The 27,456-nt window shown below is 32.4% G+C and overlaps 2 protein-coding genes, 1 non-coding gene and 1 pseudogene across 3 annotated transcripts; 2 read left to right on the top strand and 2 right to left on the bottom strand.

Annotated features, from left to right (window-relative positions):
• Positions 1 to 630: 630 nt before the first annotated feature.
• On the bottom strand, positions 631 to 702 carry TRNAT-GGU. Its single transcript has one exon. It is a non-coding gene; the product is annotated as a tRNA-Thr (tRNA).
• Positions 703 to 6,054: 5,352 nt separating this feature from the next.
• On the top strand, positions 6,055 to 9,320 carry LOC114178696 (annotated as a pseudogene).
• A 1,206-nt stretch (positions 9,321 to 10,526) lies between these two features.
• LOC114178697 (probable anion transporter 6, chloroplastic) lies at positions 10,527 to 22,001 on the bottom strand. Its single transcript, XM_028064751.1, has 14 exons — positions 21,469 to 22,001; positions 21,121 to 21,266; positions 18,303 to 18,402; positions 17,985 to 18,037; positions 17,591 to 17,671; positions 17,396 to 17,457; positions 15,214 to 15,275; positions 14,458 to 14,573; positions 13,384 to 13,420; positions 12,454 to 12,549; positions 11,934 to 12,075; positions 11,794 to 11,846; positions 10,978 to 11,064; positions 10,527 to 10,889 (listed from the first exon to the last, which is right to left on the bottom strand). The coding sequence occupies exons 1-14, from the start codon at positions 21,814 to 21,816 to the stop codon at positions 10,788 to 10,790; spliced, it is 1,485 nt and encodes a 494-aa protein (XP_027920552.1). The 5' UTR covers positions 21,817 to 22,001; the 3' UTR covers positions 10,527 to 10,787.
• A 1,031-nt stretch (positions 22,002 to 23,032) lies between these two features.
• On the top strand, positions 23,033 to 24,717 carry LOC114178698 (protein SRG1-like). The gene is made up of 4 exons (XM_028064752.1): positions 23,033 to 23,328; positions 23,515 to 23,762; positions 23,861 to 24,188; positions 24,353 to 24,717. Exons 1-4 carry the CDS (start codon positions 23,113 to 23,115, stop codon positions 24,602 to 24,604), a joined length of 1,044 nt encoding a protein of 347 aa, XP_027920553.1. The 5' UTR covers positions 23,033 to 23,112; the 3' UTR covers positions 24,605 to 24,717.
• Positions 24,718 to 27,456: the final 2,739 nt, after the last annotated feature.

Here is a 27,456-nt window from a genome sequence, read left to right on the forward strand (position 1 = left end):
AGGGGTTATCACCCAACCACACACAGGGTTAATCCTCTAATGTCTTGGGCCCAATATGTCCCAAGACTAGGACCTTCTGCCACTCTCACCACATAAATTATTCTACTCTATGTGAACATGACTTTTTAGAGTTCATGATACCTTCCTTTATATAGACATCTCCTATATCAAGGTATACACTAACCACCATCACTAAGAGTTTCCCTTGAAACTCTTTTACTAACAATTTCCACATGCCATCTTAATCATAAGTCTCATGCCAAACCAACACCAATCAAACAAGTCATGTTTTCCATTTCATATTCAACATAACAAGATTTCATTTAATCTCATACTTTATAAATGCATACCATGACATACATATATCACAAAATAATATTCATCTTAAATAAATGAGTGCCAACATTTAAGTGCCTACAATTCCATACAATCAAGCATAACACACAACCATAATTCTTACACCAAAATTCCTAAGTAAATTTATTATCACAAAACCAAAATTACTGTAATAATGCGTGACACATTTCTCGAGCTCTACACATCTAATCGACAATCCAACCGTTCAAACCATAAAATAGCATGTTACGAACCAAATGTCAAAATTTGAGCTCAATCCAACGGTTAGTAAAAAGCCCCTTATCGGATTTGAACCGATGACTTACGCCTTACCATGGCGTTACTCTACCACTGAGTTAAAAGGGCCCTTTTTCTTTCAATTCCTAAATAAGGAACTAGCATGACTAGTACATATATTTGTTACTGTGTATACTTATTCTATAAATTTATATAAATTATTTCTATAAATTTATATAAATTATATAAATTAAATGATATAAATGGGATTAGAATACATGTACATCAATATCTATTATTTGTATAATGACTCATCAAAGAACAAAAAATCTCAGGAAAGTCAATTTTATTAAAATTGCACATATCAGAAAAATACACAGTCGCCCAGCGAGCCAAGGAACTCGCCCAGCGACTGTGCGACGCATCAGAATACAAGAAATGACGTCAAACATCACAGTTTCATGAATATTTGAACCCCTAACTCGGAAATATACCAAAACTAACGTTTTCCAATCATTTAAGCATGAAACAGAAACGAAAACAAACCACATATTTCAAAAACGCGAAAAAGAACCTAACTTCAAGAGGGCTAAAGGAAACGATAGCTCTAACAAAAGATAGCCCTAACAAAAGCTCACCACAGCTCAACAACAGCTTAGGAAACTGAAATAAGAGACGTAAGAGTACAAAAATAACTTAGACTTATAGAGATTGATGTGAGACTAGAGCTTAGGAGCTGAAAACGAAAGGAACCAAGAGGAGGGATACCTTATGTGGTAGAAGGAGGGTTCAACTTTTGAAATCGGGGAGTTCGTTCAAGCCCTAGCAGAGCTTTTTGCTTCAGCACAGGAGGGAACTGTTTATGTGAAATGAGGTAGAATAGAGAAGTGAGTGACTGAAAGGGGTCTTGGAGTGCCAAAGTGGGCTGAACTTGGGCCCTCGAAAAGGTCAGGCCCAACCCTTTTTACAGAATAGGAGTGTAAAAGAAAAAGGGGTCTCACAAATTTTAAACAACTATCACTTATATAAATACATAAAAATAAATTTATTTTAATATATTTCAATCATATAATTATTTGATTAATTATTCAAATTTCAATTCTTTAAATAAATGATAACAAGTTGATTGATTGTCATTTCGATTGCAAATCATAACCTATAACCACCATTACAAAAATAATAGTTTTAAATATATCTAATTAAAATTTAATTTGTTTTTAAGCATTGCTTTTAATTAGGTGTTTTCTCTAATATCTTATATTTTGAATCCCTTTCCCATGTCAATCAAATTCAATTAATGAAGTAAAAAGTAGTAAACTAATCCAAATAAGTGAGAATCAATTCGAGATGAATATTTAATCCACCTGTAACTTTGAGAAATTCAAATCTATTTTGTCTATTAAAAATTATGTAAAACCTCTTCCTAATTTCATCTTTTTTTATAGGAATTCTATTGAATCCCCACAATATATGTTCTTTTTTTTCGGAAACTTTCATTTAAGCCACAAACTCAACTCACTTAAAGTGATAAAAAAAATCAAACCAAACAAAGGTTGTGCTTCTTATATTATTTTAAGATCATACTTACTCAAGTATGAAAAGTCACATTTTAAATTAATTTTTATGCTGCTCAATTAAATCTTATTTATTTTCTTAATTTTAATTATTTTATTTTACTTGGAAAAATTATTGAAATTGTTCTATTTATTCACAAAAATAAAACAAAATAAGTTTCTAGATATGTGTGTTATTGGCGGGTTAAACGGGTTGGCTCACGAGTTTACAAAACTAAATTGTAATTCTAATTAAAATATAAATAAATTTTAAAACAATCCAAATACAAACCAAAATAAAAAAAGTACAAATTATTTATGTGTTGGATAAAAAAACAACCTAACGTGATCCAAATGTAAAGCCCAACTTAATAAAAAAAATAAAAAACACTTGTATGACCCTTTTATCTGCGGGTTGGTGAGCCAACCCGGCTCATCCGGGTTCCAGGCTCTAGATGAGCCGGGTCAAAAATCAACTCATATTGAAATTTGTAAAGAAAATTCAACCCAACCCGGTCCAAACCCGTGGTGAACCAGGTTGGCTCGTAGGTTCCAACCCATTTTGACAGTTCTATTTACGAAGGTCGACATTCGATTTAGACTTATGAGTTACGGATGTCGACATCCACAATACAATTTTTCATAAAAATAATTTTTAACTTTTTTAAAATTAAATTAGTTTTATATAATTTAAAATAAATTAACCAACTACTATATTAATGTTTATACATATTATAGTGTGGTTACTGCATCAAGTGGATTAAGAATCAAAACCAAAAAAAAAATTCAAAATGAAAATTAAAAAAAAAAAGGTTGCGGATATTAACATCCGTAATACAGAAATGACATCCGTTTCAAAATTATTGTAGATGTCGATATCCACAATTCAAAGTATGTAAGATTATTATAGTTATAAATTCTTACATTTGGAGTATTAAAAAAAGCTTTGGAAGTGCATGAAGAAATCCCCTATGGTTAACTCAATAGTACAGGGCCGTGACAACAATACTGGCCCAAAAAAATTCCATGAAGTTTTTATTTTAATTTTTTATACAATAATCACACTGAAATTAAAACCTACGACCTTATACTATTGAGAAAAAACCGATTACTTTGTTTTGGAACATAAAAATATTAATGTATATAAAATTGTAATTAATCTAGTTAACGGGTGCTGGTTCCGTAAAGGTTCCACCTTTTGGGTCAAAGGTTTGAAAAGCTAACCCTAGAAAAAAGGGAAACAATCACATTACTTTTTTCACTCTTTAATGTATTTGTGATTTTAATGTATTTGTGATTTCGAAAAATGTCACCTAACAATGGATTCAGATCCACAACTACGATTCAAATGTACATTAATTTTATACATAAGAAATTCATTCTATAAAAAATCCAATTCTAAAAAACTCATATCAAAACCAAAATACTATTTTTATTAATAGAAAACTCTTTTTTAAAGTTGTCATCCTAAGACCCATTGTTAATTATAATTTATGAAGATTAAGGTGGCGCAGTGGATGACAACTGAAAGTAATACATTTTGTTTTTGAATTGTAATTGTATCTTTTAGGTAAACTTGGACTGAACTAATATTTCACCAAACAATGATACCTTTCCCTCTAATACAAGGGAAAACAAAACAACAAAGAATAATTGTGTGTGTATATGCTCCCATTCATCCTAATCCAAAGTGTCTGAAATACTTTTAAATTATAAACAATATTGGCAAAGATGGACCCAATCAACCAATTATAGCCATCAACCATAGGTGCATATGAGAAGGTATAGTAGTAGCTCAACAAATCAATGTTTTGGACCACCAGCTAGTGATAATGGAGTAGAGATGATTGTAGTACTTCAATGGGACATGTAAATTTGAGAGAGACACTTTCCACTTCATAAAATTGGAACACTTTTTGGCTTTCAATTTTCATCACATTAGGTGAATATCAACTCTATACATTCATCTTGGATTAATTTATAAGGAGTTAATTTCTTTTTGATAGTACCATTCTGAATTAAACTTTTTTAAAATTACGGATATGAATTAAGTCGTCAATATTATTAGAGATTTTAATCTTAAAAATACTGAAGTCATATTTAATATTAACGACTTCAATATGAAAAAAGTTTCAATGATATTGGTAACTTAATCCAGCTCCATAATTTCTTAAAAAACGACTCAGATTAATAATATTAAAAAAAAAAACTAACCCTTCTAGTAAATTAACTTTTATCTTGCAAAACAACAAATAGTAGGTGGGCGCAGCACCAATTTCAGATCTTGGTGTTTCGTTCATGCATCACCTAATGGTCTCTTTTTTCTTGTGCCAGCTAACCATTTTACTTTCACAGAACCAGCATGAATCTGTTCTTGAATTTGTATGAAACGGATCCATTTGTTGTTAGAAACATGTGAAGAATGTAACATTTCTTTATTTTTAATCACTGTAATCACAATAAACAAAAACATACTGATGTGGTTATAACTTATAACTCAATCAAATCATTTTTTTTGTTGGAGCAAAGAATTTGATACGAGTGATGCAAGCGTTTACCTTAAGTATTGAGAAAAAAAAAATGGTTAGAAAACTAAAGGGGAATAGAATAAAGAGTGTTGCATGATGGAGTAAGAAGAAAACAAAAACACAAAATGATTTAAACTGTAATCAAAACCTTCAAAATAATTGTTTGACACAAAAACGTTATCCAATCCAAACCAATCTAAGAGAACACAAGTTGTGGTTGTGGCCATGAAAGCAATGTCTGAATGAATGAATGAAAGAAAAAATAATAATTCCGTGACATGACCACCAAATCGAGCCTTCCTCGATTAGTTCATCCCAAGTCCCAGTCATTACCAGATATTGACATTATTGAACGATGCACCAAATGAACATTTCAAAGCTTAGAACTTTCTGAATCACTTTAACATAAATAAAAATGAAACAATATGTCACATGAAGATGGTTCAAGCGTAACCATCATGATTCATATCCATATCTTTTCGTTGCGCGCAACCATTTATAGCGTAGAAAATTCATGGTGTTGTATACAACCAAAATGATCAAAGAAAACAAAATATAAATGCAATATTCGATTTGCCCACTGCAAAATACAAATAATTGATACCATTTTTTTTTTATCTTTGTTCCATTCCATGCAAGTTGAAAACAGAGAAACTTTCTCTGTCCACCGTTTCACCCTCTGTGTACTTTCTTCCTCATCCTGACCCCACTAGCAACAAAAATCGCGTTAATTTCTTCTCCCGTTATAAATTTCTCAATTTGGAAAAAAGTTCACTTGAAAAACAACAAGAGATTTTCTTTAAATTATAAAACGAACCTACCATTATTTTCTTCATTTTACATCAAAGCACTGCTGCTGTATACTTTTAGAAATAGCTATCATTGTAATCTTTTTTGTTAATTACCACTAACATGGAAGGAATGATTGCTTTCTATACTGATTTCACACAGCTTAAACAAGAAAGTAAAGTCTAAGCAAAAAAGGAAGATAGTAAATTTTTATTTTATTGCACAACAAAGTTTAATTAGTTTTTCAGAGATTAATCAGACAGCATTCTACAGTTGTTTTATTTATGATAACTGAGAAATGATAAATAATTAAATTAAATTACAGTTTCTAAAAAATAAAGATATAATCAAATCAGATAGGTTGAATTAAGTAAAGTAAATTAACACACAAGTAGAAGTTTTGCTGATCATTAATAATTAAAAAAGCAAGTGGCTCAATAAAAGGGACAGTTGTACACAAGAAACGAGTTTTCTCAATTATTTCTAATGCTAATTTGGGAAATACTTATTCAATAACTTATATGCAATACTTAAAAATTAGCCGTCTCAGTGATTTCTTAATTAGCTTGTGGGGTTAAAGATTCTTCTGAAATTGATACCTGTAAAAAGATGACACAGAGGAAGCATTCTCAAGTATATAAGTGCTGCATTGTACGCATGAAATGAAGTGTCTTTCCACCAGCATTTGCAACAGCCAGCATAACATAACTTTCCTGTGAAGGAAGTTTTATGTCATTATATTATCAGCACTCTTTTGTCTCTGTGGTCAGCAAGTAAAATCTGCTGCTGTAGCAATAGCAAAGCCTCGGTTCCATGAATTCTTAGCAGCCCATTTGAGAAAAGTCACAAAGATCTTGTATTTTGCTGAATCTGGAAATGGGTTTTCAGATAAGGCTTCTGGGTCTGTGTCTATGGGTGTACTTGGCAAGCTTGAGCTTCATCTCAGTGGGTGCTTTGTGTGCAAGAGTAGGTGCAGTTGACAAAGGGATTGTTTTAGTTCATGGGAAAACTGCTATTGGAAGGATTGATGATGATTTTGTCTGTGCAACTCTGGATTGGTGGCCTCCTCAGAAATGTGACTATGGAAAATGTAGTTGGGGGCATGCTTCTCTGCTTAATCTGGTTAGTTCCATTATTTTGTTCTTATGGTTTCTGAATCTGCTAAAAGATTTTTTTTTTCTTCAGAATAATAAGATGGCTTTTGCGTCTTCTTCCTTATAATTTATAAACAACATTTTCTGTACGATGACTTTTTTTCCCTCTTCGGAATGATGCTCGAATCTATCTGGAATGCATGTCTAGGTTGTCTTCTTAAAAAAGATCTATTTATTTGTTAAAATAATAATTCTCTGATCATTTAATGATGAGATTATCCTCTCTACCAGCAATAAAGGTTCTAGTCTTGTCACAAACTTACATCTATAACTTTTATCTGTTGCAGGATCTCAACAACAAAATTTTGTTAAATGCAGTAAAAGGTATGAAAGGATTCACAACTGGGTTGTTTTCGCAGCAATTTACTTCTTTTTTTCAGATCTTATTATTGAATGATTCGTCGTAGTTTTGGTAGTTTATTAAGGTATCATTGGCTTTGAATGTTTTGCAGCCTTTTCATCATTGAAAATTAGAGTAGGTGGCACTTTGTAAGACAAGGTCATATACGGAACTGAAGATAATCGACAACCCTGTACTCCTTTTGTTTTTAATGCTAATGAAATGTTTGGTTTCACTCGAGGGTGCTTACCGATGAACAGGTGGGATGAGCTAAACAGCTTTTTCCAGAAAGCAGGGTAAAATCAGTTTTCCCTTTTTAAGTCATCAACCATGAGTGTGGTTGGGACTAAATAGACTTATCTTGTTGATTTGGCAACTGTGTTTTTGACAAGTTTAACATCAATGATAGTTATATTTCAGGGCTAAGGTTATCTTTGGATTAAATGAGCTTGCCGGAAAATCTATAAAGTCTGGTTTTGCTGTTGGACCTTGGAACTACACCAATGCTGAATCTTTAATACGATACACTGTCAGAAAGAAGTACCACATTCATGGTTGGGAACTTGGTAAGACTATGCTGCTGGAACAATAAGACTAGGCATGAAAATTTTAAGGTTTAATGCTATCATTATCCCTTATTACACGGCATAGTTCACCTGACAAATTTAAATTTTTATATAAATAGTTGTAATCATCAAACTATTTTGCTAAAAGAAAGAAAATGGCAACTTTCCTTCTTTAGAATTAACTGTGGTGTTGTATAAGCAATGTGAATAAAGCCATCTTGTGTGTGGACTAACCACAAGGGAGTCTTTTGTTACGGACAGGGAATGAATTGTGTGGAAATGGAATTGGGGTAAGTGTTGCAGCAGATCAATATGCTTCTGATGTAGCTGCTTTAAGAAGTATAGTTGAAAATGAATATAGAGGGATTGAACCAAAGCCACTAGTTATTGCTCCTGGAGGCTTCTTTGACGAAAATTGGTTCAAGGAATTTATAAGCAAATCTGGTAAATCTGCAGATGTGGTCACCCACCACATTTATAATCTTGGGCCAGGTATCTTCCTCAAAACTGGATATAAATTTATCATGTTTTCCTTGTCTCCATTTCTAACTCAAAGCTACTTACAGGAGTTGATGACCACTTAACTCAAACTATTCTTGACCCTTCCAAACTGGATGGACCGGCTGACACATTCAGAAGGCTCAAAGGTATACTTAAAAATTCAACAAACAAGGTAACAGCATGGGTTGGTGAGGCAGGAGGGGCCTATAATAGTGGCCATCATCTTGTGTCTGATGCATTTGTCTACAGTTTCTGGTTAGTGTAACTCCCCTTGCTTTGTCAATACACAAAGAGATTCCCACAGGTTTATTTTCTAAAGCTATCACATTAAACACAGGTATTTGGACCAGCTTGGCATGTCAGCTGTTTATGACACCAGAACATACTGCAGACAAAGTTTGATAGGAGGAAACTATGGTTTACTGAATACTAATACTTTCATGCCAAATCCAGACTATTATAGGTACTAAAAAATGAATTTCATAGTTGAACAATGAGCATCATCATCACCAATTAAATATTGTCTGATTTATCATATTCAGTCATCCCATGTGTGATACTTGCTTCATTAATTGCTTGCCACTTTATTAAGGAACCTATTTGTTATAAAGAACAAGAGGTTTTATTAAAGTGGGGTCCCATTTGAAGTACATTTTTGTGGATTTGTGCTTTCTTTCTTACAGTGCACTTCTTTGGCACCGACTCATGGGAGGGCGTGTCCTTTCAACCACCTTCTATGGTACAAAGAAGATAAGAACTTACGCACACTGTGCAAAGGAATCTGTAAGTGAAGAAGTTCTGTGTATGTATTTGTACATGGTAGATGTAATTTACTTGAAATCTGATGTGATACTCTCTGTTACAGAAAGGGGTGACAATACTAGTGCTGAACTTGGACAACAGCACCACAGTTGAAGTAAACGTGGCCTTAAAATTTAACAATTTACCTCACAGTGGAGTGCATGAACCAGCCAGAAGAGAGTACCATTTAACAGCACCAGAGAGGAATTTACATAGCCAAATCATGTTGCTAAATGGAAAAGTTTTAAGTGTAAACTCAGCTGGTGAAATTCCTGCTTTGGAGCCTATATATGTAGACTCAACAAAGCCAATAACAGTTGGTCCTGTATCTATTGTATTTGCTCATATACCAAATGTTCTTCTTGCAGCATGCAGCTAGCTCAGTGGCACTAGTTGAATCCGAAAATTGGTTTCACTTGGTGGTCCATAAAATAAGAGATAGAATACATGAAAATTGTATTTAAGCTTATTATTGGTTATAGTTTTATCTTCTCTTCCCCTAATGGGGGCCTACACGACTTTGACCAGTTGTTTGTTTTCTAATGCCTACCATTCAGTTTTAGTGGCAAATTTTAAATGTCTCAGGTAAATTGAGAGTGACATTTAATCTCTTGCCACATGTGGATGAGACATTTAGCATCTACATGGATTAAAGGATAAATTTGAGAGAGTGAAAAGTGAGGTTCAGAAAAATAAAATAAAAGTTTAAAAATGATTTGATTGATAAAATAAAAAATTAATATATGAAATAACTTTTAGAAGTATTAAATAAATAAAATATATTTTAAAAAATCATTATAATTTTTTAATAAAAATAATATTTAAAATAACGAATTAAAATATATTCACTAAATATAAAAGTTTAAATTATTTTATTCTTTTAATTCTACATATTTAATATAACATGAAAACACATATAAACATTACATATATTAAAATATAATTAATATATGATTTTATATAGAAGATGAATAGGCACGTACTGTTATCTTTAGTTGCAAATCTGCTTGTAGATGAAGAGAAAGTCTGATGAAAAATCATTTTGTTTTTCGTGTTTTATTAATATTTATTTCATCGTTTTTCAAACTTTTAAAATCTAAAAACAGAATTTCAAAGATATTCTTCTATGATCCTTTATTAACGACGGTGTTATTAATCACTTTGTAATAGATGAATCTAAACAATCACTTTGTAATGTGACTTTAATTATGAAATATTCTTTATTAAAAAGTATAACATTTCACGTCATTAATTAATTTTCATGGCAATTTTTAATTATATTATTTTATTATTTCTTAATTATTAAAATCTTTGACACAGTTCTTAACTTAATTATAATAGTTAAAAAAACTAAAAGGATATTCATTGAATAAAAAATAAGACCTACATTTTATTTCATTGTATTCCAATACATTTTATTCAACTATAGTTGTATCCATTTTTCATCATCAATTCAAAACAATCTTAAATACAACACAACAAAATCTCAAAAACAAATGAGAGTGAGAGAAATCTCAGCAGAGCAGGTGTTCTTCATCAATAATGATCAGTTGACCTCACAACCAAAGCTTAAGAAATATAGCCTAAAACATAATTAAAAAAAGGAAAAAACAATGACATGGAGAGTTTGGAGAGAGATTTCATAGCTTAAAATGTTAAAATTATTCATCAAAGGTCACTTTCTGGTTGAAACTTGCAAGAGAAGACCATAGCACCAAAAGTTGGTAGAGGAAACTGATTCTTGACTTTCAAGGATTTAAGTTGTCAGTACATTTTTTGGTGACCAACCACCATAACATCATCTGTGAAAAATATACAAAAATTCTATAATATCCTACAATTGAAAAATAAGAATACATACATACATATACCTATACAATCATTTCTTTGTACTTAAATTATCTGATTTGTAAATATCAAAGGATACACCCCCCTGTGTCAAAAATCCACTTCTCATACATAGTGAATGACTGGAACATGAATCAGTTATGCTCAGAAAAACTTTGAGGCTTACTGCTGGCGAACACCAACCATACCATGGTACCAGTCACATAGAAGAAGATTGATGGTGCAAATAGTGAAATCTACATGCCAGAGATGAAATATAAATCAAATTCACATAATGATATACAGCATACATTGAGAAAACAACTAACATTAGCAGCAACTTACGCTCCATGAATGAGTTAAGTCAAGAAGATAACCAGTGAGTGCTACACCCACAATTCCAGGAACAGCCCCAACAGTATTGGTTATACCCTGAGACAAAACAGAACAAGAAAGAAGTCAGATGCAACTCAGATTTTATTCTTTTTTATTTTAAAAAAATTATGGATATGGCTCCAATCCAACCCCTAACAGCAAATAGTGAGTATGGTTTAGTCTATCCATTTTCAAGTTATTAACTTGGGTGAAGAGGAGTTTCTTTTGGATTGGGAAAATTGGATAGTCTTCAAACTTAGGATGGAACAGAAGTCCATCAAAAGTTAATAATTTTAAACTAAAACTTACAATACATTAGGCCTTTTTGCATGAACAGGACAACTTATAGATTAAAATCCTTTACTCAAAAGGATAAAATTAATATAATTCTAAAGGAGCAGAGAATAACTGTGTCCCATTCTTATTCCAAAATTTGATGGGTGAATGATGCTACCTGCTTCAAGATTCTTATAGGGTGGATATCAGAGGACTTAAAAACAACAAAAGATGTGCAGAAACTTCAAAATGAAAATACTGCAGAAAAGCTTTGAAATGACATAATTTATAAAGTTAAAAATCACCTCTTAGAGAATTAACATGAGAAAGCTTCTACCAATTAGTTTATGCATACCCTGATTTTCATTTATGGTTCTTATTATTTTTTCATCTTAAAAGTACTTGCGCAAAAATTTGTTCAAATAGACCCTTTGTTCTTCTGGGTATTTTGTTAAAAAAATTCACAATATTCAATTCCATATAAAAGAAAAGAAGTGGAAGCACACATACCAGAAGTATACTTGCATATTCGGGTGACATGTCTTGGTGAGTACAATAAAGCCCTGGATAAGCAGATAAATACAGACAGTGAAGGCTAAGGAAAGTATATGAATCAAACAGGGTATATTTGCAGCAGGATTAACTAGTACCTGATAAGGCAAAGCTTGAGAGGGCCAAACCAGCTGTGAGAATTCCCACAATCTCCCAAGGTGGTAACCCTAGATCCAGTGAGGAAAGAGTCATGCAGATTGCAGGGGACAAAAATGCAATAGACTGGCAGATCTTTCGAACCTATAAATAATTTTAAAAGAAATTCAGGCAGCTGAGGAATTAAGAATAAAAGTCAAGATAGATATGTTCAAATAATTTGTCAGTTGTCATTTAGATGTCTGCATTGGGTCAACAGTCACAATATCTACTGTGCCTACATCCAGTGAGGTGTAGTCAATAGTCTTGTCTTTACCCTAACATGCATTGTGTATACAGTCAGTTTGGATGCAGAATTTAGTATTAGAGAAGGACTAATGGCTACAGAACATGAAATTCCATTTCTTAACAAAATATGATGTCAACTTTATCATGAAGAAGTACATTTGTTGCCATATCATATGTAGTAATGATTCATATAATAAACAACAATAACAAATAACATTTCAGTGTCTCTCATACCACAGTGGTTTCAACTCCTCTTGAAATCAAGTTGTCAGCTAATTGTGCTGCAAGACCAGTCACAAATATTGAAGCCAATGGAGGAAGTATAGAAACCTGAAACGATTAACAATCCCCAATGGTTAGTATGTCCGTATGTGTGTGAATATTAGGCAAGATCCCAGTCCAAAAATAGAACTTTTAATAAACTTTTTTTTAAAAAGAAAAAAAAAAAACTAAACTGATAGGTTCAACTAGCCTGGTGTTCAGTTAGTCCAGTCACATTGTCAAGAACTTGCAAAGCCATTGAAAACTAGGTTAAATTGGTAAAAGGAAAGTCCATATTGAATTGGGAAAAAGATGTTTTCATTGAGGGAGAGCCATGGTAAAATATTTAAAACAGTAAGGTTGTTGCCTTCTGACATGGAGATCATGGGTTAAAATATTTAAAACAGTCTCTCCACTTGTTGGGGTACCACACCCCCAAGTTGGAACATCGAAAATAGTAATGATTATTTTTTTTAAAGAAAATTCATGTTAAGTATCATTATGAATTATGACATCTACACGGTGATGATTGTTTACTCTTCAAAACTATTATCTATTAAGTTTAAATAGTTTAATATTATTCAACATATAATTTGCTATTTCAATTATGTCATTATTTTTGGCCAAGTTTTGGGCTAGCTAAAGGAGATGGTGCGAGGCCATTCAAAATTTGTGTTAGGAAAAATAAAAGACATTGCATAATTTGGTACTACTGTTAAATATGTGGTATGATAGCCCTGCAAGATGCAGTTAATGTGTCAGTTTATTATTTGTGATGTTTTGAAAGAGGAAATTGCTACATTTCTTTCGTTGTCAATGTGAGACATAAAGAATGAAAATAGCTACTCTCCCTACTCAAGACATGAATAGGCACTAAAACAAGAAAGAAAAAATAACTCTTACCCATGCAGCTTCAGTCAGATTTAGATTCAGCTCCTCACTACATATCATACAGATGGACCAATTAGATTCTCCAGTGATCAAAACTGTACGCAATACTATCACTAAATTCTGTACAACTTTAAAACAAAAATTTTAAGATCTGACAATCATGCGTAACACAAAATTATCTAATTTCTCAAGAATTTTCAAAATGCATAACTAATCTTAGTTGCAATATATTGCCAAATGGCAGTCAGTGATCATCACTATACATCAGTATGGAATCTACAAAATAATGCTAACCAGTCACAAAGTAAAGGACATCTCAAGTTGTCTTGAGATATGACAAAGGATGCAAACTTCATCTTATAAATTAATTTTGTAGGATTGAGTAAGACCTAAACTCATTTTCTAAAATAAACTATGGTTTTCTCCAAGGTACTACAAAGCTTTTCCATGGTTTGCAACTGTAGAGAAGTTTGAATTCGACGCATAAATATGTTAAAACCATTAGCAGAGTGCCATAAAATTCTTTACATAATTTCTTTGACCTGAGAATATTCGAAATCTCAAATTGATTATCTCTGAACAATGAAAGAGAAAAAGACATTTAGAATTTACTATTCTTTATGCCGAAGATCCAATTGTTAAACCCTATGAATAAATTATTTACAGAATTACTTTCTTCCCCAAATTCATCAATCTTTAAACAAGAGGAATTATTTTATAAAAGAAAAAGCAATCGAAGTGTGTGATCAACACTATGGCATCATCTCATAGCAACAGGGCTCAGCAGCAGTAAAGTCGTCAATTTCAAATTGAAATTCCCAGACTGTAAAATTCTAAAATGTAATAATATAACTTTGGTTCCTCTGCGTGTGTGTGTAACAAGAGTAAATAAAAGGTAAATCCGCTTCTTTCTAGCATATCATGATATGATAATTTAATTAAATTTTTGTAAGTAAAAATATGTCATGAATGAGTAAATGTTAAAATGGCAAAAAAAGTTAAAGAAACAATTATTCATTCGAAAGGTCACCACTGACTCAATGGTGGCTTGGTTGCAGTGAAAGATAAAAAGTGGAAACAGGGTACCTAAAAAATGTGGGAAGCCATGATAGACAATTATAGTGACCCCAACTACCACAGAAATGAGCATATATCATAGCCCACAAAGCACGATTTCGGAAAAAGGCCTTCCAAGGTACATCCTGTATTATAAGAACAGACACAAAACAATGTTACTTAGCAGATATTGTAAGCATTCACTTAATCTAACCAAGTGTCTTACACGCATACTGGAAAAAAAAATTATATCTGGTATTTGAACTCTTAAGAATACTTAGAAATTGGAATTGCTTGAGAAAATACCTCCAAAATGAACATCCATAAATACAAACATACATACATATATATATAAATAATTTTTATTACCATGAAAATCCTTAATAAATTCTAAATTGTAGCCAAATGAGATAAGGATGACGGACATGTTAAGCACTTACAGGGGAAAAAAAATAGAAGATAATGAACTTGACTCCTCTATAAGCTAAAATTAGTTTATGCATGAGTTAAAAATAAAAACTCAGAGAAACTATATGAGAGAGCTTTTACAAATTATCTAGTGCATGAGTTAATTTTAGCTTATAGAGAAACTGATTTCAATTTTTCCTCTAATGTTTTCTTCCTAAAGGTGTTTACAGAGACAATATCTATAATAACTAACACAACCAATAAAAAGTATAAGAATATCTAAAGCCATTAAGCAGAACTGCCCAGTCATTCCTACGGTCATTCAAATTTTGACAAAAGAATGAGCTTCAAAACTGCCGTAAATTTCTTTACTTGTACCTTCAAAGAGCCATTCAATTCGGTCAGAGAAGTTTTCCATGAGTTTGTCAGGGTGTCTGGGGCTGTAACGAGGCAGTGAAAGACAAAAGTTAAAAACAACCACTTTAACCACGTAAGGCTTCAAATTCTAAACAAAAGAATGAAAGCCTTCAACTGAACAACAAAGACACCTTATATACGAACATGCAAACTGCCTTTTACACATAACATAAGAAAAATGAAATAGTAGAAGATATTATCTTCATTTATAATTTATTAATTCTTAACCAAATGTGCAGATTATGAGTACTGACATGATGTTAGGAGCTATGAAGCCTGGATACGGACACGGACACGGATACAACACGAACACAGAGATACGGCTAAATTGAAAAACATAGGACACATGACACGGCATGTATATACATATTATTTTCTAACTTTCAACTAACACATTGTCAACTAACATAGAAATGAATCTAATTTATTTATCTAATATAAAAAAAAAGTGAAAAGTAGTGATCATATAATATTTTTTCCTTATTTTTAGAATCATAATAGAAACTTATGTGATAAATTTACAAGTTTATGGATTTTTTAGAAAATCATTGAATTTGTGGTTATTAATATTGTGTTGGAGTCATGTCAAAATCATGTTAAAGACAAAAAAAATGTCTTTCAAATTGGACACTTTACGGATACATGTCGTACGAGTATCATACGAGTGTCGGTGTCCAATACGTGTCGGACACGGGACACACCCATTGATGAGAGATACTGTGTAAATGGAGCAACTTGGTCTTGGTTATACAGCAGAGGGTGGAAGATTGATTTTAAAAATTAGAGTTCGGACTTTTCAAAGCACGTTTGAACCCAATCGTCCTCTCACATTTTATTGGCTTTCAACAGGGTTATTCAAACACAGCCTAAGTATAAGTAGTTACTGGTTATATACTTATATTAGAAACGTGTAATAGATTAGGTATAACAGATAGTTATTAGAAGATTTTGGAGGTCGAAGGGCATATGCACATAATTTACGAACAAAAATAGGCATTCTTTATGGGGACAGAAATAAAACCGTTTCACACATTTGAAAAGGGGATTTTTCCATTGCCAGAGAAAGGCTTAGGGTGTTTTTTGATTCTCTCTCCCTCTTAACCCTTTTTTTACCTCGAGAACCTAACATATACTTAAAATCCTTGCTGACATGTCATAGTTTCAAATTCACATTGATTTTGTGAACCACTCAGTTCATGAAATTGTAAGCATTATAGACATTAGTTCCTGAATTTTCTAAACTCCCATATAGTTCTTGACTTTGCAAAAAGTTATTCACTTAAATCCTTAATGCCAATGAATAAAAGCTTAGAAAAGGTCTAAACTGAATGACTTTCTACAAAATGATGGACTAAGTGAGGGTTTAGAAATGTGAAGGACTAAAAGGACAAATGCTTGCAAGTTCAGAACTTATCCGGTGTCACTCAACATTAATTATTGAATCACACATAACCACAGACACAAGGAATAACCTGGTAAATATGTAGGTAACCCATATCTTATGTCAGGTAACATTGGAGATCTATTAAATGATTATTATTGAATTTGACTCCACTAAAGTCAGCTCTCACTTTGGAAGGAAAAGTAAGAAATCTCAATATTCATGCCAACATCAATGGTGAGAATATCATGCACATGTATAACAAATCATGGATTTGTTAGAAACTACTCCTTGATTTTTCCTTAATAGCTGAGATGCCTGCCTCACCTTCCTCTTCCTCTCTAAAGTGAAATTTTCAATTTAGAAGAGCAAATTCACAGAATGATTAGCTTTGACAAAAACAACAGCAAACCAAGCTATAGGCTGATACAAAATCTATCATTTTCCAGCAGTGTTGATGAAGATGAAAAGCAAAGAAAAAGTGATAACTCCACTCAGGCCAAAGCAGATTAAGCAGGCAGGTAGTACCATAGTAAGACCTCCGAAGTATTTTTCAAAAGAAAAAAAAAATGTTTCCAACAATAAGATGATCAAGCAAACATTACTTGATAAATATAAATTCCAGCAGATCATAAATCCTAATAGATTGTAAAACTTATTTTAATAGAAATGCGTTATTTATCATCATTGATTTAATAACAAAATACATTTTAGCCCAAATCAAGAAGCCACCAAAAAAAAAAAAATAGATAAAGATCTCACATGAAAGAGATTTTGGATTTAATTGTTTTTCACCTCCTTCAAGAACTTGAAACCCCAAAAACCTTCAAAAATCATGCCAATAAAGCAAGTCATAATTTGAATCTAACAACCATATTCGAAACTCAAGACATAGGAAATTTACTATTTTTAACTAATAGAGAGGCAAGTGGAAAATAGATAGTCATTTATACTTACCAAGCAATCCCCAAAAGACCAAATAAATAAAATACTGATTCCCAACCAAGATTTTGGATAAGAGGAGGAGCCAAAAGAAGCCTGACAGATATTAAAGTGTTAAAATTGAGAGTAGACAATAAAAAAAATTACAATTATGGGTAACTTCAAGCTAGAAAATGCCCTACCCCATAACACTTCCAACACTCAAACCTCCAAATATATATTATATATATTATAACTGACTGACATGTATGGTATATGTAAAAAATCTGTGGCTGAGTTAGGTGAATGAATTATTAACTTAAAGTATTTTTGTTAAGCTCCAAACAATTGCTGTTTGTGTTCAACATCTTTATGTTTCTTTGGATTCTTATAATGCAAGAAAAAATTCGGTTCAACCAAATATACATGCCTGGCAATAAGATCCGTAGCTGCAGAGGGTGAAACACCTTCGCCTATCCCAACCTAGATATTCAATGGAAGAGAAGAGCTTAGTAGTGTTGAAAAAGAATAACAAATGTTAACCAGTGTACAGGTTAAATAGCAATAAATATACGAAAAAGAAACCCAAAATAGGCATACTAACAGCAGAAGATAGAAAATCCCATGGAAAGATAAATACATCAAAATAATAACATTTTGCTAGACCAGAGGAATCATGGGTGTAAGTAGCCCTTAAATCAGCAAAAGAAAGAAAGTATGCATTGGGTGATTGAAAAAAATTACTGACCAAAACCCTTGACAAAAGTAAGCTAGGCATAAATCCAGCAAGAAAAGGAACAAGAGCGGTAGCCACTGACCATATCAGTACCCCAACCTCAAGAACAGTCCTGAAAAAGAAAGATAATGTTGTAACATCATAAACTCGGAAGCTAAATAGAAATATCAGTGCCAACTCTGAATGAGGTAATTGTCCAATTACAATCTCTTTCTTTAGGACTTGAACACGAGTTTTTCAATTGACTCCCTTTTAATAAAAGGAAGATATAGATGGATACAATTGTCAATAATAGACAAAGGAATGCTTAGACAATTATTTCAATAACAATATAATATAGTATGTAAATGCCGTGTTGTAAATACCTCAGTTTAATCTTGAACCTCTCTTTGGAATGTAATTATAATTTCACCCGATAGATAAACGTGACGAATATGTGTTGCACAATGACAAAGGTATTGTTTAAGATGGCTTAAAGGACAACGAAGAAAAATTTAGAAATGGGAAACTCATTAAGAGAATGCTTGGTTTGGTATGAAAAAATGATAATTCCAGTTCTGTCAGCATTCCATGGAAATGAGAATTCCTACCTGTAGAAAGAGACACATCCTAATAATTATCTTGAGAGAGCCGCACCACAAAAGCTAGCTATTGTAAATGGAGCCCAGGGTCTTATAAACCCCACAGTAATATCTCACACTTCCAATGTTCGACTCAAGTCTCACACCTTACAGTTGGATTATAAGATCCCACCACGCTCCACAACCCTAAGGCCCATGGGGGCTGGCTATGCACTAGCCCTTTGAATAATCTAGGAAAACATTGCAATGTTGGTATCACCACCTGCACCTCGTTAGCAATTGAGAGACATGATTAAAGGCTCTGATAAAAATCGGTAAGAACCTAGGGAGAACTACACCACAAAAGATACTTGGAGAGTTCAAAGCCTTATAAACTCCATACTAGAATCTCATATTTCCAAATGTGAGATTAAAGTTCAATGCCTCGCAAGTAGATTCTAACATATGTTACATATCCATCCTGAGCCTTGATTACAAAGAGATTACATGACAAGATATTTGCTGTTAAGCATTTTAAAGATTTGATTTTTCCAAAGTCGGACAAACCATTGATTCATTGTTTCATTGTCAATTCAACGTTATAGTGGACAATACTCAAATCATTTACCAGCATTTCCTTCCTAATAGAATAATCAGAAATCGGTGCAAGTCCCAATTTTACAATTTGATTACTTAGTCATTAAAACTTGAGTTCAAAGTGCCTAAAACTTCAGTACAATATGCAAAAGAGTATACATCTGGTTCAACTTAATTTGAACCTCAGATCATTGCTGGCCTAACTATGGAAAAATGAACCATCTTCGTATTTGGAGTTAGGGCCCAATTCAACAGCATACCACCTCACCCAAGGATCCTAAAGCGTGGAAATGCTTTGAAACTTTCTTAGAATTTAGACTTTGGTCTAACTCAAACCCACAAATTTATTTCTAAGATGAGGGTTATCCAAACTGTAGAATCTTTATTTGATTCATATCTCTAGTTAATGTGAAATTACAAGCCACTAAGAACCTACATATTAGTAGTGGCACTCTGTGATGCTTCACTCAACTCTTGGCATTTCAATTGCTTTGCATGTTCCTTCCAGATGCAGACAAGATACATATTTTTTCTGAGTTAAAAATAATAAAATAAATACAGAAAACAGAGAAGGGAAGATTAGAGGTAAACTAGAAAAATAAAGTAGAATTACTTTATCAAATCTATACCGACCAAATTAAAGTGGCCTTGATTTCTTCTCTATTCACTAAAACTTATGTGCCAAATGTTTTCATACTCTTTTGGCAGAGAAAAGTAGAAAACCAATAACATCTTATCACCCCGGAGTATTGTACTTTTCCAGTTTTCTTTCAGACTTTAACTTTGATACATTGTTAGTGTAAAGATCTTTACAATTTGGATCATGGTTATAAATTGCAGGTGCAACCATTGCAGCTGCTGCAATACAGACTGTGAGCGCTGCAGCATGAAATTATTATATGTTTGCAATAAGAATTTTATAAATTATTCTAATTGTTGGAATATTTTTTCCAATTATGCATTAGCACATCTCATGTCTTCCCAATACATCACTATGCGGTGTCATTTGTTCTCACCTAACATCTCACATGGTCGTCACATTCATTACCATTGGCAGTTTAGAAGTTAGAGCAATGCTGAAGATAAGTTGTGGATGCATTGTGATAACTTGTGTGAATGAAAACCACACTGACAAGGAAGGTCATTGCGGTTGTGGAAAGTACCACAGTTGTATGTCGTTGCAGTTTTGGGAAACACCGCAACTATTTGTGCATGCAAGCCACAATTTAGAACGGTGCTTTGTATATAACTTTTAAAATAATACAAAGTCCGTAATTTTTAATTATGTCAATCCATGACATGATTGAAAAATAGAATAAAGAATATTTACAATGTCAGGGCAATTTGAACTAAAATATCTCAATAAAGCGATGTTTGGACAAACTTCTTGTGAGAGACAAAACTAAGAGGACAAAAGTTTCTTCACAAGCTAGTATTAAGAAATTCTCTGATATATATATATATATATATATATATATATATATATATATATATAATTGTTCTAATTATTTCTGTACTTGTAGATAACTAACTTCAGCTTATGAAGAAATTCATTTAATTTTTCTCTTATTTTCTCTCCTACAAATGCTTAAAAGTCTAACACAAGATAAATCTTTCGGGAAGCAAATAGCAATAAAGCAAAGAAAGAACAAGTGTTGCAACTGGTAACTAACCGGCCACCAAATATTTTGGCTAGCCAACCCCCAGGCAATTGACTCAATGCATAGCCCCAGAAGAAGGAGGACTGAACCAATCCAGCCGTTGTCGAGTTCCACCCAAATTGATGAGACATTGGAATTATGGCAACACTCAAGTTCACCTGCACCCCATTAAATCAAAATCAAATCCCACGGATAATTGATGAAGCAATTCATTGATTATACTCTAAAAATGCTTTCTTTCCATTAAAAACAAAAAACCACCAAAAAAGAAAGTGCTTTCATTTGCTTGCTTATATGATTATATCTAATTGTGATCAAGAAGCAATTTTACTTTGTGGGGTTGCAAAAGCATGTAAGAACCTTATCCATGTTACAAATAACGAAGGCGAGAGATGTGGTGCCAATGAGCTTGTATCTTTGGGGAAGATTCTTCCAAGGTGGCCAGGTCCCGGACAAGTTTTCATGCTTCTTCTCCACCTCTTCCACTTGAAGCTCCGTGAGAGCTTTGGCCTTGGCCACTCTGTGGGTTTCTTTGGCATTTTGTTGAGCGCTAGAAACTATTCGGAGCCTTAAGCTGTAGCTGGAAGGTGAGGGGTGCAAGTGAAAACGTGGAAACGATGTCGTTCTGATAAAAGGGGTGTGTGAGTATGCTCTGTGAATATGTGAAATGAAGCATGAATAGTCTGGTCTCAGCGTGAGCTTGGCCATGCTGGTTAAAAAGTTGCAGAAAGCAAAGGAAAGGGGAAAAAAAGATAAAAGAAACAATATTTGGGTGTGTTAGGGAGTGTCATTACATAACAAAACATGAGGCGTATGGGTAATACTAACATTGTTGCTATAAGAGGTGGCCACGAAGTGGTGGTGCTTGTGGCTCACATCAAAATGAAGATTTGGAATAAACAAGGCACAATCATAGTCAAAGTCATAGTCTATAACATGTTTATGTTGTTTTTGGTTCCAAACATTGTAAAAGTTTTTGGTCAAGATATGTTAACATGTGGGAAAACATGGGCCGGGCCATCCTGTTGCGTATTTATATATCAAGAGAGTGCAAAGAGTAATCCTATCCTACCATGTCACCAACTCGAACACTACTTTCAGATCCCAAAGCTTTTAAGTCTTTTATTTTCAGAATTATAGAATATATTTTAAAAATTTTCTTTCTACACATCTTATTTCGTAAAAATAAATTCTGTAATAGGTGTTTGTGATTAATAATCCAAAATAATTTAAAGATTAATTTTTTATTTTTGAAATATAGTTTTTGTTCAAACTATTTTAGAAACATTCAAAATATATTCTTCGAAAATTTATAAGAATTTTAAAAAGTTATTTTGTTGGGTCAAACATACCGCAACAGTGTAGTTGGGTCACCCTTTGCTCACAGCTTCTTCCTGCACCTCTCTTTGTTCCTGCACCCCCATAATTTTTAAAATACCCACATCACCCTTGTAAAGTATTTGTGGTGACGGTGATGATTGATGGTGGTGATCGGTAGTGGTCTCGGATGGTGTGTTTCAAAATAGAAAAATAATTAATTTAAAAAATGCGTTTATCTTATTGAAGTGAACCAAGTTACCGCCAAAATCAAATAAATAGCACAACGAATTTCAAACCTTGCTGTCAAATTGAAATTTTAAATTTTAATTTCAAATAATTTAATTACTCAAAAAAAAAATCAAAATTTTCTATTTTTAAAACTACACGAACGCATATTTTTATCATAAAACATTCTAAATATTTTGTTAAAAAACTATTGGATGCAAAACTTTCGGCTATAAAGACGATCATGTTCCTTATTAAAACAGTTTAACTACGAAAAACTAAGCACAGCTCATGTTCTTGTCGGAGCCATTGGACTAAACTGCAGACATTGTTTTGTATATAACACTAAACAAATTGTCTCCAAAAGAAACGTGGAGTAATAAAATATTCATCAACACATAATCACTAACTTCACACAACAGAAAACCATCCATTGGTGGATCAACAATTAAGAAAGACATGGCTGGCCAAGAGAAATCGGTGGCCAAGAGCGTTCAAGAAATGTCCATGGAAGGTGATGAACCACCACCGCAATATATTGTTAAAGGAAATAGCTTTGGATCTAAAGATTCTTCTGCACTCATTCCAATACCCATCATTGATGTAAGTCTCCTCTCATCAGAAGGTGAGCTACACAGCCTCAGATCTTCTCTAACTTCAGCTGGATGCTTCCAGGTGTGGATCTACAAAACCTTCCAAAAACCTCATCTTCACTGTTACTTGCATGTGTTTCAAAGAACCATAACTCATATATTGCATATTATTGTACTTTCTAGTTCCCTTTGAAGAGTTATTAAGATAAAAAAAAAAAAAAGAGTGTCTTTATCTTTGTAATAGCGAGCATACATATCTGACATGCAGGCAATTGGTCATGGAATGTCAAGTTCGTACCTTGACAAAATACGTGAACTTGCAAAACATTTTTTTGCACTCCCAGAAGAGGAAAAACAGAAATATGCTCGAGCTGTTAATGAATCTGAAGGGTATGGGAATGATAGAGTGGTTTCAGACAAGCAGGTTCTTGACTGGTCCTATCGCCTATCACTTCGAGTTTTTCCAGAAGAAAAACGAAGGCTTTCTCTTTGGCCCAAGATTCCTTCTGATTTTAGGTACCTGAGATATTTCTTGAGGATACATTTTCTATCTGAGAAATTTCTGTAGCTTACTTAAGTAAGTTACTGGGCTGAATTTTCTTAATATAATGCAGTGAGAAATTAGAGGAGTTTTCGGCGAAAGTGAAATCAATGATGGATTATCTCTTGAGATCCATGGCAAGGTCACTGAATTTGGAAGAGGGTAGCTTCCTGGACCAGTTTGGTGAAGAATCATTGATGCTAGCGAGGTTCAACTTCTATCCACGTTGTTCTAGGCCTGATTTGGTTCTTGGCGTCAAACCTCACACAGATAGATCAGGAATCACTGTTCTATTGCAAGACAAAGAAGTGGAAGGTCTTCAAGTTCTGATAGATGAAAAATGGGTCAGTGTTCCCACTATCCCCGATGCCTTTGTTGTCAATCTGGGCGATCAAATGCAGGTAATCGTTGTTCTACTACTTGTTGATGAGTAATCAAAATTCTCCTAGCTTAAAGATGCTATTTTTGTACTTGCTTACTTGTTGGTGGTGCGTCATTAACTAGTTTTTGAGGTGGAATCAGTGTTCAGTTGATGAATGGTTAATGAAGTTTGGCACTGTTGCAGATCATGAGTAATGGAATATTCAAGAGCATAATGCACAGGGTTGTGACAAACACAGAAAAGATGAGGATGTCTTTGGCAATGTTTAATGAGCCAGATCCTGAGAACGAGATTGGACCTGTAGAGGGTCTTATAAATGAGACACGACCTAGGTTATACAGAAACGTTAAATGTTATGGTGACATCAACTACAAGTGCTATCAAGAGGGAAAGATTGCTCTTGAGACTGTCAAAATTGCAGATAACTCTGATTAAAGGTGGTGAGACTTTCAAATGTGAATTCCCAACCTGTTGGAAAAGTCTTTGATGTTTTTGTTATTTGAATCAAACTATAAAAGATAAACATGTATGGTTCAGTTGCTTTGAAACCATAACTAGTAATATAATAAAATGTTAAGCAAGTTAAATCCGTTTTATAGCAATTCTTCAAAAAGAGTGGTCCCTAACTTGACTTCTGGAGTCCTAAGTTTGAATTTCCACTAAGAAATCAGTTCAAAATTCACCACGCAAATCTTTAATAAGTAAATAAGTCATTGTAGCTCGTGGTGTATGAAAGCACGCAGTATTCAACTTCGACAAATGAGCAGAAAATCGTGTTCTGTGTTTCTTGAAGTTTCAAGAATATAATGAATTGGCAAGAAAGAAACTGTACAGCATCGCCGAAGGCAACAAGATTAATAATGAGAGGCTCGACCAAAAAAAAATTATCTAAACATAAAACTTCACTTTCACGTTTGTACTTTAACCCAACGAGGAATGAGGTTCTGTTTAACCAAACAGAAATAATGATTCAATATCTCGTGATTTTCATAATTACATGTAAAGCTTTGAAAGAACATGAGTTGTCTTGCTTGCAAATAACAGAAAAATATTTGATATCAGATGTTCACAATATTTCTGAATATAAAAGTCCAATATAAAAGTTGCAACAAGGTCACCATAATGAGGTAATAGAATTCACATTCTTCGGTTTATAGCAATCTTTTTATTTTATTTTTCATGATTTGGTTAGCATGATGGTTGGCTAGCCAAATAATTGACGTAACCAAGCTAGTTACTTAATTTAGTTGAATAGGTTGATTAAACATGATTGAAAATGGTCTGTATTTAGGGGACTCAGACTTCATGACAAGAAAATTTCTAGATTGGGTAATACAGACATGAAGAGCTTGTTATGTCGTAAAAACCTCTACTTGGTTCTGATTAACATTTTAATATATTATTTAATAAAAGTAAATACTAATGTAGTTGATAAATAATGTTAGTCAGTAATGTCAGTATAATATTTTAATCATTAAATGAAAAATATTTAAAACTATAAATTAGTATATATATATATATATATATATATATATATATATATATATATATATGCGTCTGTGTATGTGAGAGAGAAATTAAGAGTTATTTTTTGAAAAATAAGTATAATTATACTTTCTCAAATATTGCAATAGTTTGTTTTAGGTCCAAAATAAAATTTCTGAATATTTGTTTTAGTTCCTTTATCATAAATTTCATTGAAGGTTTGGTGACTGTGACTAACAATGACAAGTCATTTAAATGACTGTTTACTCTAATTTTATAAAGATAACTTTTAAATTCAAATCATAAAAAAAAACCTTAACTCTCATATAAGAAAATTAAAAATGTATTTAATCTTTTTCATACATATGTTTTACAAAAATAAAAGAAAAAATTTAGCCTAAACTAGATAGTTTACTTTAGGTATAATTAGTCGTATAATACCCACTTTGGGGCTAGGGTGTCAGATAGGTACCCAGTTTAAAAAAAGTGTCAATTGCATCCCAACTTTTGAAAAAGTATTTCAATTAGGTCTTTTTTAGACAAAGTTGACTAACGCCGTTAGTCAACGTGCCACGTGTCAGTCTGTGATTTTTTAAATTTTTATTTTACTTTTTAAAAAATTTTTGAAAAAAATAATAATAAAAATGCCAGTGTCAAGTCCATGTGTGTGACATGTGGCATTGTCAGTGCCACGTGTCAATATCACTATCAGATGGTATTCTGTTGATTTTGATTTAGTTCCCATATATGTTTTTTGTTTCAATTTAGTACCTAAGTATGTGTATCTGAGTCAATTTTATCCCAATTTTTTTAATAATTAAAATCCATTTTTTTATAAAATTAAAAGTAATTAAGTATAAGAGTTTAACAAAAATTAAGTATTTGATATTTATATTAAAATTTAGTGGTAAAATTCATTTTATTAAGTCATTTTTAATAAAAAAAATATTAGTATAATATTCAAACCAATAAAAATTTTGGTTTAAAATTAGTAAGAGAAAATATTGTTCAATTTAAAAAAAAATTTAACAAAACATCAGTACTTAATAAAAAAGTAATTAATAAACTAATATGTAAAAGTCATTTTTAATAAAAAATATTAGCATAACATTTATATAAATAATAAATTTGGTCTGAAATTGAGGAGAACAATATAAATATTAGTATTTAATTTTGTAAAAATATTTATACTTAATTATTTTTAATCTTATAAAAAATGGATTACAAAAATATTTTAATTATTAAAAAAAATTGGGATAAAATTGAATCAGATACACATACTTAGGTACTAAATTGAAACAAAAAGACATATATGGAAACTAAATCGAAATCAACACAATGACATAGTGATAGTGACATGTGGCATTGCAATGTCACGTGACACTAACAATGTCACGTGTCACACACAGGGACTTGATACGTGACATTTTTATTTTTTTAAAATTAAAAAAAGATTAAAATTTTTTTAGAAAAAATAAAAAAAAATCAGAGACTGACACGTGGCACGTTGACTAACAGCGTTAGTCAACTCTGTCTCAAAGAGACCTAATTGAATCACATTTTTAAAAATTATGATACAATTGACACTCTTTTTAAATCGGGTACCTATTTAACGTCCTAGCCCCAAATTCGATATTATAGGACTAATTATATCTTTCATTTACACGTGAATTTACTACGAGAAAGAGAAAGTTTAGCTTTTTAGTTAGGTTTCTTTTTCCTCTTTTCCTCTTTATATTTCCTTCTCCGTGTGTTATCTGTACGTTATCAGAATTCCATCCATTTTTTCTCTCTGGTCTTTG

The sequence above is a fragment of the Vigna unguiculata genome, chromosome 3, assembly GCF_004118075.2.
Source record: "Vigna unguiculata cultivar IT97K-499-35 chromosome 3, ASM411807v1, whole genome shotgun sequence".
Taxonomy (NCBI): domain Eukaryota; kingdom Viridiplantae; phylum Streptophyta; class Magnoliopsida; order Fabales; family Fabaceae; genus Vigna; species Vigna unguiculata.

What these genes read in the sequence shown, in the direction of transcription:
- LOC114178697 (XM_028064751.1), bottom strand. Translation starts at nt 21,816, where the DNA reads ATGGCCAAGCTCACGCTGAGACCAGACTATTCATGCTTCATTTCACAT. An exon ending in ATCTGACTGAAGCTGCATGG is followed by an intron (nt 12,550 to 13,383) that starts GTAAGAGTTATT and finishes TAATCGTTTCAG; the next exon opens with GTTTCTATACTTCCTCCATT. An exon ending in ACTTAACTCATTCATGGAGC is followed by an intron (nt 10,890 to 10,977) that starts GTAAGTTGCTGC and finishes TCTGGCATGTAG; the next exon opens with ATTTCACTATTTGCACCATC.
- LOC114178698 (XM_028064752.1), top strand. Translation starts at nt 23,113, where the DNA reads ATGGCTGGCCAAGAGAAATCGGTGGCCAAGAGCGTTCAAGAAATGTCC. An exon ending in CTTCAGCTGGATGCTTCCAG is followed by an intron (nt 23,329 to 23,514) that starts GTGTGGATCTAC and finishes TCTGACATGCAG; the next exon opens with GCAATTGGTCATGGAATGTC. An exon ending in AAGATTCCTTCTGATTTTAG is followed by an intron (nt 23,763 to 23,860) that starts GTACCTGAGATA and finishes AATATAATGCAG; the next exon opens with TGAGAAATTAGAGGAGTTTT.